Source organism: Crocodylus porosus, unplaced genomic scaffold (genome assembly GCF_001723895.1).
Source record: "Crocodylus porosus isolate Cpor-Errol unplaced genomic scaffold, CroPor_comp1, whole genome shotgun sequence".
Classification (NCBI taxonomy): domain Eukaryota; kingdom Metazoa; phylum Chordata; order Crocodylia; family Crocodylidae; genus Crocodylus; species Crocodylus porosus.
In genome coordinates this window covers 40,974,703-40,990,751 of record NW_017728911.1, presented here as the reverse complement: position 1 = coordinate 40,990,751, position 16,049 = coordinate 40,974,703, and the positions used below count along the sequence as shown (strand labels likewise).

Here is a 16,049-nt window from a genome sequence, read left to right as displayed (position 1 = left end):
ACCAGAAAACCGGGATCCCTCTGATAAAAAAAGAAAAACCCCAATGTTTTGGAATAAAACAACCAAATTAACCCCCCCAAAATCCACATTTTCCCACGCTTAAAATGAAACGCAGCTATATATGCAACTCTGTATTAGTGGTGATTTATTTTAAATCATAGAAAGTGTGGATTTAGGGTTACTTTTTTTAATCTAAAAACTTTGGGGGGCTCAGCTCACTAATGGCTATGAGCTGTCCCAGCCCCACAGACCCCCTCGGGGTGGGGGAGCCCCACCCCTAGAGACCCCCTCGTGGGTGCGGGTCAGCCCCAGGTCTCCCCTCAGGGGAGGTCGCCCCAGCCACGCAGAGGGGGAGGGCCCTAGAGACGAGACCGCCCCGCCCCCCGGCGGCCATTCCGCCGCGATCCCGGCATGCCCCGCGCGGCGAGTCACCGTCCGGCGCGGCGCTCCCTCCTCCCCTCCCTCCGTCCGCGAGGCAAGATGGCGGCCGAGGCGGACTCGTGGGGTAGGTGCCGCTCCTGCCGCCACCCCCTCCCCGCGGCCCCTCGCGTTCCCCGCCCGCCCCCGCTCACCTGCTCTCTCCCCTCACAGACGCCGACACTTTCGAGGCGGCGGATCCGGCCGTTAAACCGCTGGTGCCGGGCGTGGGCGTCGACCGCTGGGCCGGCGAGGATGAGGAGGACGACGTGAAGGTGCGGGGGGACGTGGGGACGGACGGAGGGACACGCGTGTCCTCGAACGCGGTCCGGCCTGTCTTGTCCCGCGGGGCCGCTGCCGGCTCACCTGCCTGGAGTGGGGGCCGGGCCGCGCTCGGGGCCGTGTGTGTGTAGGTGTGCATACGTGTGACTATAGTTGCATACGTGTGTGTATAGGCGTGTCTAGGGGTGTCGGGTTGCATACATGCAAGTAGTTGCATATGTGTGTGTCTAGGTGTAGGTATGCATGGGTTGTGTGTAGGTGCGCATTTGTGTGTGTGTCATGGGGTGTAGGTGTGCATACGTGTGTCTAGGTGTATTGGGGGGGTAGTGTGTGTATAGTGTGTCTAGGGGGCGTGTCCAGTGCGTGTGTGTGAGAGAACAGAAGTCGGCGCACGCAGACCGGTTTCCAGGTGGCAGGACCGGGTGCGAGATCTGCCCCCACCCGGGGCGATCGTGCACGCTGTTCGCTACCACTCCGAACCACGCGGCTCGTGGACAACTGCAGCGCAGCAGGGTTGGGTTCGCTCTGCTGTCCTGCGTGTCTGTACGTGGGTGCAGGGGGTTGACGCTGGACCGTCCGGGCGGGTTTGGACTGGGGCAACCCTGTCTCGGGCAGGGGTTTGGACTAGAAGCGAGCCCCGCTCCCCTTGCTATCTTTGTTTAGTGCTTTGGACGCTTGCACATGAGATGTCAAGCAAAACTGTGCAAGGCTATTTTTGGGGGCAGATGTCCATGAACTTTCTTTTTTCTCTCCTATTTCTACCTTCCTGCCTTGGAGCCAGTGCCTGGGTGTTGACATCTCTGAAAGTGTCTCGTTTTCCAGCGTACAGAGAAACGCTGTCTGTTCTCAGTTTTTTGTGGGTCTCCCCATAGTGAGTTGCTTTATGGTTTTCCAGCTGGCGTTAATCTTGTGCTCCCCACTGAAGTGCGCGTTGCATCCTGTTGGCCAGGGCTTTGGCCTAGAGAAGCAGTGAGATGGGGATGATGGCCAAAGGGAGATGTAAGCGGCTTGGTGCTGAGAAGGGACTATCTGGAGCCACTGTGTGCTGATTAGAAACGGTTCCTGCCCTTGCAGATGTCTTCTAGCCCTAAGACCCCCCTTCTCCAGGAAACCAGACAGCCCTTCAGTGCTACATAGGATTAGGTGATGAGATGCAACATAGTGACTTGAGGTGGTTCTTGGAGCTGATTTCACTGTTTCCTGCGTTTGAGTGTGACCTGTCACAGATTTCCAAGCTGTAGGAGGGGACAGTCTGTATTTGAAGTTGAGGCCGCTTTGTTTTGTGCATGTTGGTGAATGAATGCAGGTAACTTAATACGTAGAATTAAACACTGAATTTAGGTTACTGAGAGGTTGCTGTAGGCAGTCTTATTATTAGTGACTAGATGATGAAAAGTGCGTTCCTCCTTTCTGGTTTGCCCAGACACGGGTGCAAGTAGGAGTCCTACTCTAAACTTGATTAAGGTAATTTGTTCTTGCTAGTTGTGGGCTTCATTTCTTTTGCTGTTCAGGTTGCAGCCAGGGAAGCAGGCGATAGGGGCATACTTTGGCTTTTATGGAGGTGGGGCCTCTGGGTGGGGTGGAGAGAAGCATCTTGCAGGGTGGTGCCAGGTGAGTGGAGCACCTTGCTATTAGGGTGTGCCAGGTTGGGGAGCATATTGCACAGCCTGGGGCATTCACCCCTCCTGCCTCCCCACTGTGCCCCACCATTGTCTGCGCTAACTGCTGGAGCTTGTGTACAAAGCATATGACTGTGTTGGAGTTGCCTATAGCTTGGGTTAGCTACTGCTTGTAATGAAGACATTAAAAAAACCAAAGTGAATGGTCTCTACTATCTTCATTAGGGGTGCACCGATAGATTTTTTTGGGCTGATAGCAACGGCCGATTTTTAAGAAGCCATATCGGCTGGTACCAGTCCGATTCCAACATGCATCCCAGCAGCTTGGAGACCAGCATCAGGCTGGTAAGTCGGGTGCGGGGAGGGAAGGATCACTGGGGGGGGGGTGCCCCCACGATGAGAGAGGGAGTGGGGCAAGGGCAGGCGCTGTTCAGCCAGGGTGGGGCATGGGATGGAGCCTTGAGCAGCTCCTGCAGGAGGGATGGCTCCCACCACTGTGTGCACCCCAGGAGCACATGGGGAGCATGTGTTCCCAGATCTGTGTCAGGTGGGCCAGGCTGCAGCTGTGGGCTGTGGCCAGGGTAGTGCTAGGCTCTCGGCAAAGGAGGCTGGGCCAGGTGGCTCTTGGGGCGGGCGGTGGTGGTGCTGGAGGTAGATTGGGGTGGGGGGCGATGAGAAACTTTGGGGTTGCTGCAGCCCCCCCATAGCCCCATGCAGATCTGGGGATACTCCTCCCATGGCCTTCCAGGGTGTATGCAGAGTGGGAACTGCCCCAGAACCCCCCCCCGGATGAGCCATTCACAGCTCTGTCCCATGCTCCAACCCAGCTGTGCAGTGCCTGCCCTGGCCTCAATCTGCACCCCCCCGCAACAGATTTACAAGCCAATGCTTCCCTCCAAGCTTCCGGGCTGCGCTTCTGGCCGCATGCATGCTGTGGTTGCATGTATGCACAAGACTTTTTTTTGGCCACATCAAGCGAAAAAAGCCAACTTCCAATAGTCATTTTTCTCTGTATCAGTGCCATTTCAGTATGGGACCAATGTATCAATGCACCTCATATCTTAATGAAGTTAAATGCATCTGAAGGACAAATAGACTTTGAACAGTTTGTACCTTTTGGATGCGCTTGTTCTCCTATGTGCATAACCTACACTCTGTGTTGGTGCACAGTGGTTAGGCTGTTTTTTAACAGAGGGGTAACAGCCTGAATTGGCATTTTACAGCCCCCAAACCTGTTCTGGCAAGCAAGGCTTTGCTGCCACGTTTTCCCTGAAACACTTAACAGCTTCCTGCTTATGCCAAAATGTCTGTCAGATAGATGTGTAGCCACCTAGCTGCTTCCCAGCTGTCTGCTTCTTTTTAAAGGGCTGTAACTGGATGCAATCATGGTCTCAGAATGTGAAAACTGCTATGCCATGTATGGTTATTTTAATATAACTCTAGATTCTCTTCTGGTTGGTTTGGTATTTTTTAGGTTTTCTTACTGGTGATTTAAGTGGGTTTTTAAAAAACATTTAAGTTGAATAAAAACTTAATGGTAGTAGCAAGCTGAGGAAACTTAAGAGTTACAGACCCTTAATAACTAAGGTCTTCCTAAGGTAGCAAGAAGTTACTCTGAAATGTTACCTGGAATATGAAATTATATGGAAGACACAGGTCTAGTGCCAAGACACTTCTGTTTACTTGTGGGCAGTCCTGTGCTTAACAAAGCCTAAACTAAGAAACATGTTTGTCACAGTACAGGGGGGCAGCTTCCAGGCTGCTTTGATGACTTTTGTGTGAAATGGAGCCATCAAGAATGTTAGCTGGAGATTCGGACAGTGCGATAACTTGTTCTTACGGCCTGATGGTGGAATAACAAAGGATGATTCTTGGTGGTTTTTTGCAACCTGAATTTTCATGCATTAGAGACTTATAGAAGAGTCACTGTGGATCTGTAACAAGCAGCAGTGACTAGCAGCTTTGGCCTGGGATCATGTATGTGGAAAGGGAAGCATCAGTTTTATAACTGAACAGTCAGCTATATATAAACAAGCCCTTGAAATAGTTTCAGATTTCAGCGAAGCTGTTGTAGTGTCAACATTGGAAAGGTATCACTTCTGGAGTGCTTAGTTGGGGTACCAATGAAAAAAATAAGACTCTAGAAGAAATGACACTGCTTTCATGAAAGTTACTCAGGTTTTTAAAATGTATCTTGGGCTTCTGTCCTGTACAGTAAGAGCTGTTAAAAGACTATCCTTAAATGTATAGACCATAGTCCTGCTCTGTCAACAGCTTTGGAGAAGAGCTGGGGGGAAATGAGGGGTTTGTTGCCTCACTGGAAGACTGATATCTGAGTTCTGGCAGACAACGCTAGGGAGTGTCCTGCCAGCAGCAGTGTCTTATTTGTATTGGGCTGCTCCAGCTTGTGCTTCTGCAGATCTCCACTGTGACAGCCTGTAAAGGGCGGGGGGAGGAAGGAAGGTGCTGACTCGTGAGCTAGGCACCAAGTCATTGCCAGCTTCATAGATTAAAGCAACATGTGGAATTCTACCCAGAAGCTGACTGGAGGCCCGTGCAAATTATGGGACACTGGGAGCATGCTAGACCAGTGCTCCAGTTCCACTTAGGTGTGCTGTATTAGGCTGTTCCAGCTTCATCTTCTAAGTGATCTTAAGGGAGAAGCCCATGTGGAATGTGTTGTAACAGGTTAATTTTGTGAATCCACAATGGTCCATGCTTGTGTTGAGGTGTGCATTGGAGAGAGAAGATTGTACTCTCTGGACAATTACAGATGGAAAAAGGCACTCCTTGCTGCAGCTCTTCCCAGGGCATCCAGGACTGCCCATAGTTTAACTGCCCAGCCTGCTTGTCTTGGAAATGACCTTCCGAGGTCCACAAAGTTGTCAGTTCTCTCTGAATTAAACCGTGGTCATCCAGCTCTTGGGTAAGTAGAAGGAAATTCATTCTGTCTTTCTGGCTGAAGCAGATGTAATGGAGACGTAGGTCTGTGCAGTACACTGAGGCCCATGTTTCTTAGGCATGTTGAATTGAATTTGGTAAGCATGAGAGAGAGATCCCTGGCAGAGAAACAATTGTCCATAATTACAGAGTTTGAGCAGAGTGGAACTGCTTGAAAGGGGTGTGGACACAGGAGTAGTGAATGGATATGAATCCGCTGTACCCATTAATGCTTGCTGATGAGTTAACAATCTTAAGGGTCACAGCACCCTGTTTTACAAGAGATGTCTTGGAAGGATAGGGGATCAAATGAGGAAGCAGCCTATAAACAGCAGTGCCTACAATAGTAATAAAAGTGCTATCTAAGGAAAAGTTGGAGCTGAGATTGCTGTGAGCCAAGGCAGTGATTATTACTGAAAATTCAGGCCAGCTTTTTGGAGTGTGGAGAAGAAGTTTAAATTGGAGGTGCAATGAGAACAAGGAACAATTGTCTCAAGTTGCAGCAAGGGAAGTTTAGGTTAGATATTAGGAAGAATTTTCTCACTAGGAGGGTAGTAAAAGACTGGAACAGGTTACCCAGAGAGGTGGTGGAGTCTCCATCCTTGGAAGTTTTAAGACCTGGCTAGACAAAGCCTTGGCTAGGATGATGTAGTTGGGGCTGGTCCTGCTTTGAGCAGGGGTTGGACTAGATGTGACCTCCTGAGGTCCCTTCCAACCCTAACTCTTTATGATATATTGGTTCCATATTGTGTCAGCACTGCTAAAAGGAAAATTAACATTATTTTTTGGCTGGTATAGCCAGTAATTTCAGCAATAAATGCTGTGTGTATGTGCAGTGCTGCAGCATGCATGCAGCCATGAATGCAGCTGGGCAGCTTGGAGAGCAGCATCCTGCTGGTAGGTCTGTAGGGGGGAATGGGTGTAGGGGCAGTGCAGATTGAGGCCCCCATGGTGAGGAAGGGAGTGGGGCTGGGACAGGGGTAGATGCTGCCCAGCCAGGGCAGTAAATGCAACCCTAGGGCTGGGAGCAGGACAAAGCCATGGGTGGCTTGTCTGGGGGGGTGCGGGGGTGGATGCCAGCTGTGTGAACCCCCAGGGGGAAACATGGGGGCATGTGGCCTCTGGATTTGTGCGCAGGGCAGAGGTGGGCTGCTTACTGGGCTCAGGGCCAGGGGCTGTAAGTGGAGTGGGCTCAGCTGTGTGGGGTGAGGGGTGGCTACAGGGAATTTTGGGGTGGCTGGAGCTCCCCAAGGCCCCCCACCTCTGCTCGAGACATTCTGCTCTGCTGTCTTTCCCTTGGGAGGAACAGGCAGGGTTCCCAAGGGAAGGGCAGCAGGGGTGGGCGCCCAAGCAGGGGTGATGCTTGGAAAGGCTTTTGGGATAGCCACAGGCCACCCCCCAATTCCTTTCCAGCACCCCTTCCAGTAGCCACCCCTTCCAGCATCGCTGCTGCCATGTATCTCGCACAGCTGATCCTGCCCAGCTCCCAGCTGTGTCCCTGCTGGGACGAGGCTGGTGCTGCCCCTGGCCCTGAGCCCGCTGTGGGCAGCCTACCCTCACCCCATCCACAAACACAGCTGATCACATGGCCTAATGGATAAGGCATCTGACTTTGGATCAAGAGATTGAAGGTTCAAGTTCCTCTGTGGGTAGTTTTTGATTGCACACTTTGCTGGGGTTATTTGACCCTTGCAGTCTTTCCTGCCCAGAGCAGGGGGGCTGGACCCGATGATCTCAAGAGGTCCCTTCCAGCCCTAAACTTCTGTGAATCTGTAATAATCTGGGGGCACATGACCCCCATGCCTCCTCACAGGGTGCGTGCAGTGGCAGGGAGCTACCCCCTCCCCGTGCAACCCAGATGAGCTGCCTGCGGCTCCATCTTGCTCTCAGCCCTGGGGTTGCATTGATTGCCCAGGCTGGGCAGCACCCCAGTCCCTACCCTGCTCCCTCCCTCACCACCAGGGCCTCTGTCTGCCCGCCCCCCCCCATGCCCCTTCTCCCCACTTCCCCACAGACTTACCAGGAGGACACTGCTCTCCAAGCTGCCAGGCTGCATTCCTGTAAATCGGTTATGGGATTGGTATTGGCTGATATAGCTGGTTAATATAATGGCTATCGGTATCGGCCAAGAAAATCTTTATTGGTGTGCCCTCTTTTGAGTCTCTTGCCTAGATCAGTGTGAAATGTGTGTAAGTGAATTTGGGTATGTTGGCTGCTACTCTAACTAGCAAATCACAGTTAAAACTAGAAGTCTTAGTTTTTGCTTATACTAATAGTGTGCCGCTGATTGATGTTAGTTATTCATTTTCATGCTGAATTGCACTGCTGTCAGATCATATAATTGTAAAATTAAAAGGGTTGCTGTTTTTGCAAGTCCACCTGTGCTTCAGGCAAAATCAGAACGAACCAGTGAAGATCTAAAATGGGGCATTCTGACAACTAACATGGTTTTATGGAAAACGGATCCTGTCAGACTTGGGAGTACAAGTTTGGCTAATAAAATAACTGCTCTACTTAGATTTTGTGAAGCATTTGAGTTTATGAAGTGCTTTTATTTTTTTGGTCTTTATGTCATGTAGTACTAAATCAAAAAAGTGCACTACTGTCAGAGCATTTAATTGTAAAGACATTATCCCCAGTGGGTTTTTATTAACAATCATGAAATAATATCACTTCTGGCTGCAGATGACACTCACAGGTCTGTTCTATCGAGCAGTTTGGATCACTGGGTAAGATAAGTTTGCTTGAACAATATAGCATTTTACTCTGAGCCATCTAGCAACAGACTGTTCATACTTGCAGAATAAGGGACAGTGTCTTGGAAAGCAGTGACAGAACAGAACAAGAGCTCACGGGTTACCAGATGAATGTGAGCTAATGCGGTGCAATGGCTGAGAGCCAACATGAACCCTGGATGATAAGTAAGTAGGTGAATGTCCAGTAGAGGTGAAAGTAGAGCTGCAGACAGCATTATTGTAAGTGTTTCTAGAGCTTCAATAAAAAAATGGTAAAGGTTTGGGAGACAGTGACATGAATTTTTGTCACATTCTGGAACATGTGCTTTATATGGTGAGGCTTACTGTCTCTTGGATAAAACAGTTTGACAAGAGATTACTTGATTATGGGGAAGAGATTTTTGAGTAGGCAGCTCTTTAGCCTAACTGAAAAAGGCATAATAAAGCTGTGAAATCTGGAAACTTTGAAGCTGAAGCTAGACACATTCAGACTAGAGCAGCTGGAGGTTTTTAACGATGAGGGAAGAAATTAACCCCAGGAATGACTTAAATAGGAACGCAGTGGTATCATTCTGACTCAGGTCCCTACACCAAGACAGGAATGCCTTGCTTAAAAGATGAGCTTTACTTCAGTTTAGGGCTATGGGCTTGATACAGGAACTACTGGGAAATGTAATTCCAAAGCTGCCTTTTATGATGGATACTTGTTAGTGAAGCAGTTCAGTACATTCACCAAAAAAACTCCTTATTTTATACCTGCCTTGCATTGGAGATTAGGATTTTCTACCTGTCGACCCAAATCTATGGAAGATGTGAGTGGATTGTGGAGAGGGGAATAAGAAATAGATGTGAATTAGCCCCATTTGGCTTTTTCCTTGAAATCAATGATAATCTTTTCTGCACAGATACCTTTTGATGGTTTAAGATTCTGATTCTGATTATAATATCCTTTCTCCTTCGGTAGGATAACTGGGATGATGAGGAGGAGGAGGAGGAAGAGGAAGTAAAAGAGACTGAGGTAAAACAAGGTGAGAACTTTTGGGAGGAGTATATTTCATGATATGTAGGATGGGGAAGAGTTCTTGATGCATCTGGTAGTACATAAAGCTGGATTAATGGGACAGAGCCACCAAAATATGTTTGGTTTATTAGTGCCAGAAAAAAAAAGCTTTTTATATTGGGCACCTCTGGATTTTGAATTGGAAGGTTACTCATGACGCTTTTCTTCCCTGTTGTGCAATGTTGTTCCTGTTACCTTCAGTGTTGGGGAGAACTTTTAAAGATCTCCTGTTTTACAGAAACCAAAGTTTCAGAAAAGAAGAAAATAGCAGAAAAAATAAAAGAAAAAGAAAAGCAACTGAAGAAAAAGCAAGAGGAGATTAAAAAAAGGGTAAGGTGTTCTTCTCGGCATCCAGATCCTACCTTCCTGTGGGAAATAGGTGACCAGCTTTCGTGGAGTAGTGAAACAACTTTTGTTGTTTTGTCCCTGGGATGTGTAGTTGGTGGTCCTCTGGGGGACCTTTGCCCTGATGCATCCTCCCTGAGGCCTGAACCATCTGGATTCTTAGCAATAAAGGGTGCATTTCAAGTGGATCCGCTTCAAACAGAAGTACACTGCTCAGTTAGCTACAAGAAATACCAGCATGGAAAAATCCATTGCAGTTTCCCATAGCAGTACTCATATAAAACATAAATGACATGCCTCCAGTGTGAACTGACATACAGAGCCCCTCAGTTCTGTAGATCGGTTTTGGTAACTGTCTGTAATGAATCATTTGTAAGCACAAGATTGCCAGGAGTTTTGAATGACAGTCTATTTTTGTACATATATGTGCATATTTAGTTAGAGGTACCAGAGGAACCTAAAGAACTTACACCAGAAGAACAGGTAGCAGATAAACTACGGCTAAAGAAATTGCAAGAGGAGGCGGATCTTGAATTAGCAAAAGAAACATTTGGTAAGTGTGCATACAGCTGAACCCACCCAAGAAAGTTGCTTGTGTGGTATAATACCACAAGTAGTATCTGCTGCTAGGAATTTTCAGCAGGCCACACCGACTGACTGAACTTTCCAGTCAGTAGCTGCATTGCATAGAGTAACACATGAAAGAACTACTGATTTCTAATCATTTGGGTTGCTCTTCAGAAATGTTGTCGGTTTGGGTGTGGCTCAGCATTATATATGTTAATAAGCTAGGTGCTGAAAAAGCAGGTACAGTTGCAGAACAGGCAGATACGGAAGAACAGTAGGCATAATTAGGTTGGGGAACTCGTGTTTGCCAATTCTCTCAGTGAAGCACAAGGTACAGATTGTTTTAGCTGTGCTGGTTTATGGCTGAGGAATAAACTTGTTTGAAAAATACACATACAAATTTATTTAACTGAACCCTTGTTTTTTGAGATGGCAGGACTCTTCCCTGTGTCATTTCAGCTGGTGTCTGCAGAAACCATCCAGTGGGTGTTTGGCTTGAGGATGGAAACCACAGTCCAGATACTAATTGTCAGTTAGAGGGGAAGTGACCAACTAATTTAGCGCTGAGCTTGAGGCCTGCAGTTCCTTACTTAAGGGGAGAGACAATACACTGAATACTACAGTGGATAGTTCAGATTACATGTAGGATAAAGTTTTGCCCCAGAATCACATACAGATCCCACGTAGCTTAATGACTGTGGTTGTTTAAGTGAGTCTTGCATGGCAGAGCCAAACAATAAATGAGTTGGCAGGCGCAGCTTAAGTTTCAGTGGTGCTGCTTTAGTAGGGATAAGAAGTGGAGTGCGAGTGGCGATTGCTTACCTTGTGGCTAAAGAATTTGCCGAGCGTGGCCTCGCAGTTCTTGCAAAGAGTCACAGCTAAATGCACTAGACCTTCCCTTGATTCTTTTGTCTTTCTTTGCAGGTGTAAATAACACTTGTGGAATAGATGCCATGAATCCATCTTCAAAAGACGACTTTACGGAATTTGGCAAACTGTTAAAAGAGAAAATTACACAGTATGAAAAATCATTACATTATGCCAGTTTTTTGGAAACATTAGTTCGAGACTTATGTATTTCATGTAAGTTTAATTTGAGAGGGATTTCCTAGCACATGGCTCCATTTCTCCAGGAAACAGAATAGGGCCAAATTTGAAAACATGCTAATCGAGCAAAACATGAAATGTGATTTACGTGGTATAATATTAAATAACGTACCCATCTGATTGACCATGCTTTTGACTAGTTAAGAATCAGGTCTCATATATCTTTTTAAAGGAGGTTTCTATTAATCGCTTACCTGTGGTGGTACCAATTTGGGACCACATCTTAAACACAGGTGAATTCTGTTTTGATCTAAACCTTGTACAGACCCACAAATGTCTTTTAAGAGTGGCAAAACATTTCCCCGAGTTGTATAATGCAAGTAGGTCAGCGGGAAAGGCAAATGACATTTCCAGTGTTACGTGAAGTCAGTTTGGGAGCAGTTTGTGTTCTGGAATTCAAGAGTTAACTACATTAAAACAAAGCTATATAGTTTGCTTTACAGTTGACTCATAAAATGGATGGTAAACTTGGCTTCTATTTGCATTTCTGATTGGCCGAGATATTTGGTCCAGGAGTGTTTTGAGATGTCTTTTCTTCCTATGTTTATGTGTGTACTGTCCTTCATACCGAATGAAAGCTTGATCCTGTTTTGTTCAATATACATTTATGGTGGTTGGATAACTTGCAGAACGTGGTGATATACTATGTACTACAGACGATCCAGTCCTCCATCATGAAGGACTACCTGGTGCTGGATCTTTAAGTGCCTAAAAACGTCCACTTCTCCTGGGTGCCTCTGTTTCCCAAAAGCCTTCAAACACTCTGCCCCATTACAGACCTCTGGTAAAGGCTTAAAGTGCTCCTCAGGCTGTGCTCCAGTGTTAGACTCCCATATTAAGTAATTCTTTTAAACAAAATTTTAACAACTTTACATTTCAGTACATATAAGTTGTGTGTCAGGGGATTATGAACTACTGGACTTTGGTTCTGAGGATCAAAATTGCCCATGGGGGAACTCCACCATTATCTGTTCAATTTTGGGATCAAAATCTGCAATTATCCTACCTTTTTGGCGATATGATGATTTTCTGAAAACTATTGGTTTTAAAAAAAACCCTCTCTCTCTTCCTAATGTAGTGGAAGTTGACGATTTGAAAAAGATCACAAATTCTTTGACAGTGCTATGCAGTGAAAAACAAAAACAAGAAAAGGTAAGACTTTTTCTGCTTCTTCCTAACCATATGATTTTTGTGTAACTTGTTTAATCCCCATATACACTGTACAGTGTGGCCTTTGTAAAAAATGGGGGTGAGATGAGGAGGGGGAGGAGTCCCATATTTGAATTAAAATAAATTAGATATTAATGAGACATGAACTGGAAGTTACACATTTGGGTCCTAGGCCTAAATTTGAATCTCATAAACTTAAAAAGTACATCTTTAAAGTGAACAGTATTTTGCCTGTATCTTGCCATCTCTCATCTCTGCACTAATTCTGGAGTATAGATTGTTTGTCAGTGCTCAGGAATGGTGGGGAAGCCCCAGATCTTCAGTTAATGTTTTTGTAGAAATAATTAAAAACCTTTGAAATTAGTTTTTAGCAAAAACTAAGATCAGCATGGTCAGTGATATAAGCAGCAGGTAACAGCTACCTAGTTCTTTTAAATTGTGGTGTTTCTCCAAAGAACCACGTGTCTTGTGAAAAAGGTATTGCAAAGAAGTGACAGTGTTGTACCGAAACATAATTGTTTCCTTCTGCGATTCATAAATTGTAGAGAAATATTTTATGTACAGAAGTTTACAAGGAGTGGTATAGCCAGGTACCAGTGGGATAACGACTTGTAAAATCCACTTAAATGCTGGGTAAGCAAACACTTTAATTGTCAAATCCAAGCCATGCTGTCTAGGATACAACTGAAATTACACGATTTCAATACCTGTACGGGGGAGTCTGAGAAGGAAACCACTGTGTGCCAGCTGTAATGCATATTCTGTAAACGTGCCGCTGTTTTTGCATGTGATCCAATAAACCAAGTCATTGTTGCATGTGATCCAAATCTGGTAGGCGATTGGAGAAAGGGAAACTTTTTGGGCACAACCTATTTTAATAGCAACTTTGCATGTTCATAAACATATCCTCCACTGACAGTTGGTAGCTTGCCAGGGAAAATTAACAGTACATAGTTTGCCATAAAAATCTTTTAACAGAAGACTAAACCTTCTCATGCCTCAAGTTGATATTTTGAGTCTGGAGCTTGAGGTCTGTGATATTGAAGTGACTGCACATTTCTAACAGAAGTAGACTTTAGAAATACAAGCTTTTTTCTACGTACAAAGCTGATGCAGTGGTGTTCTGAATGTAGTTTTCTTGTGCTTTACTACCATGTTTTTTAGCATTTGTAGCTGCATTTCATCCAATCTTCAGTCTTTAAATTTTGTTCTTAAAAATGTGGACTCTGGATATCTTTGGATCCAAAACTTTCTCTGTACCAGTTCTGGTGTCTCTGCTGTTGTATCCATTCAAAAAGAATTTCCCAAAGCTGTTCAAAGTAGTATGCAAGAAACTGCCTGTGCCTCAGTTTAGTAATATACAGTACTGTCATCTGACTACTCAGAGCATCTTCAGAAAACATATTTACAGTGTTACAAACTTGCCTCTAATACATTATTTCTGCAAATTATCAGACTTGAATTTCAGGTTAGCTTACCTTATAACCAAAAAGAGTGCACACAGGCAGAATTATTAATGGGTAAAGGACAAGAGCCTGTGACTAAGATTTCACCACCTTTTCCCCTGGAAGGTTTTAGACAACTCTGCCTGGCAGCCATATAAAAGCCCTAAGAAAATGATTCCCTCTTATTAGTTCAGTAACAGTACAACATTTAGACACCTTACACTTGCATTTACTTAGTATGTCTCCTTAGCTCCAGCCATGTTGTGCTGAACAGCAGATACATGCTGCTATTTTGATTAATGAGGCCACTCCTCGGGAAGGCAGAGGAGACCCAGAAATAGCATGGCTTTGCTGTGAGTAAGTTACTGGGAACTGAGATGCAGTTGCTTCTGTGGTAGGAGTCAGCAGCACCATTGTATGAAATGCAGGGCAGTTGACAACAGTGTTCACCTTCTATCAGATCAGAGTTGGGGAACTGAAATAAGTTAAATCCAGTTACCCAGGTACTTCATCATCTCTTAGAAATATTTTATGCTGTTAATGTGAACTCTTAAGTAAATCAAAACATTTCTGGTCTTTCCTCAGCAAAGTAAAGCCAGAAAGAAGAAAAAAGGAGTTGTGCCTGGAGGTGGTTTGAAGGCTACTATGAAAGATGACCTGGCAGATTATGGAGGATATGATGGAGAATATGTACAAGACTTTGAAGACTTCATGTGACATTTATCTTCCCTTACATCTTTCTGTTGCCCGTAATCCCTTAAACATGTAGCATAATTTCTTTTCCTTTAAATTCTGCCAAATGCTACAATCAAAAGTGCAGTATCTCTGTGCTGGTTATTTAACCCTTTGACACATTGGTGCTAAAGCATTGGGATACCCGTCTGCCAGGGGGTTAAAAGGAAGAAACTCAATGTCTACATAAATCACAGTATAATTAAATTCTGATAATGTTTTACTTGTTACTATCTGGTTTCATAGTAACAGCCACTAAATTGGAAACAAATTTCAACACAGCAAAAGTTGTATTATTACCAGCACAGTTCAGTAACGCAGCCTTAACTGTACCTCCTTGAATGATTTATCTTGTGAACAAAAGCAGTTTGCAGCAAGGGCGTGGTGTGCACTTAGTATTAAAAATGCTTTGTCTATTGAGTTAAGAGCTTGAGGTTTTTAATAGGTTTGTGAAGGGGCCTGCTAACTTCAGAGTGAGGATACTGCACCTGAAAACACATCACCCACTGTTATTTCAAAGCCTGACATCTAGAACAGAACAAGGAAACAGTTCCTTAATTACATTTGAAAAATGACTTGTATCTCGAGTATAAGCAATTTCGTTTACATTCATCTGAATATTTCTACTAATACAGCTGTACAGGTTCTTTAATAGTTAACTGCCTGGTTTAAGTGCGAGAGAGATTTCCTTTGTTCTCATGGGTTGTGTGAATCTTTTCACGACTGCCATTTTCTTTCATTTACAAAAAAACCAAACTGCTTAGCAAACTGCAACAGTTACTACAGTTGGGCAAATTGTTATGTTAACAATTATGACATCTGCAATGTTTTATAAAGCAACTAATTTAATAAAATCACTATTGTGAGGACTTCACAGCCTGTGTTATAGGAGCACTTATATGAGTCCGTGCTGGAGGGACAGCTCCATTGGTCCAAGTGAAATGTTCTCACAGGATGAGCCGATTTGCTTGATTTAGGCGACTCGTAATACTGTCACTTTATTTCTAAATGCTTAATGGTCCATGATGGCTAATTTCCAGTGCAGGTGGTGTCTGTCAGATAGACAAGAGAGGTGAGTGGCAATATTAAATATATTTTTTTGTAATCATATGACACATGTACCTGTGTTTGCTATGCTTTATTCAGGGGAGTTATCCAGAAAGAAAGTCTTGAGATGCAGCCTTGGCTTGTAGCCTCAGTATCTGTAGTGGCTGCCAGATATGGAACAGCCACAGTCTAGATTTTGAGGAAGCATGCTCTTAATGAGTAACCTGCTCATGGGGGACTCTTATGGTCATTAAATCTGACCATGATGACAAGCTGAAGATGTTAACAGAGTAATTTCTGCGATGAAAAGAATTCTTCCTGTGGCATTGAATGTTGAGTCAAGTGAACTAGAATATTGCTGGAAGAGAAGCTGGTGCATGTTCCTTGATATTGAATCATGACAGTCAAAGCAAGTGAGGAGTGCTGGGCACATTCATGACTCTAAAAATACAAGTTTAGACCCACAAATGGACATTGCCTATCATTCCCTGTCAAGGACAACAAAAAGTCCTTTTTCAGATATGTGGGGAGCCAGAGGAAAAGCAAGGGCAATGTTGGACCCCTGCTAAACCAGATGGGATAA

At 45.1% G+C, this 16,049-nt stretch overlaps 1 protein-coding gene across 1 annotated transcript; it reads left to right on the top strand.

The window, feature by feature from the left end:
• Positions 1–412: 412 nt before the first annotated feature.
• Positions 413–15,293, top strand: EIF3J (eukaryotic translation initiation factor 3 subunit J). Its single transcript, XM_019533911.1, has 8 exons — positions 413–505; positions 592–692; positions 8,958–9,021; positions 9,292–9,383; positions 9,837–9,951; positions 10,890–11,048; positions 12,151–12,224; positions 14,273–15,293. The coding sequence occupies exons 1-8, from the start codon at positions 481–483 to the stop codon at positions 14,402–14,404; spliced, it is 762 nt and encodes a 253-aa protein (XP_019389456.1). The 5' UTR covers positions 413–480; the 3' UTR covers positions 14,405–15,293.
• The last annotated feature ends 756 nt before the right edge of the window (positions 15,294–16,049 follow it).

Excerpts from the sequence above, each read along its gene's own strand:
- EIF3J (XM_019533911.1), top strand. The coding sequence starts at position 481 with ATGGCGGCCGAGGCGGACTCGTGGG. Across the intron at positions 9,384-9,836 it reads AAGAGGAGATTAAAAAAAGG|TTAGAGGTACCAGAGGAACC; the intron begins GTAAGGTGTTCT and ends GTGCATATTTAG. Across the intron at positions 9,952-10,889 it reads ATTAGCAAAAGAAACATTTG|GTGTAAATAACACTTGTGGA; the intron begins GTAAGTGTGCAT and ends CTTTCTTTGCAG.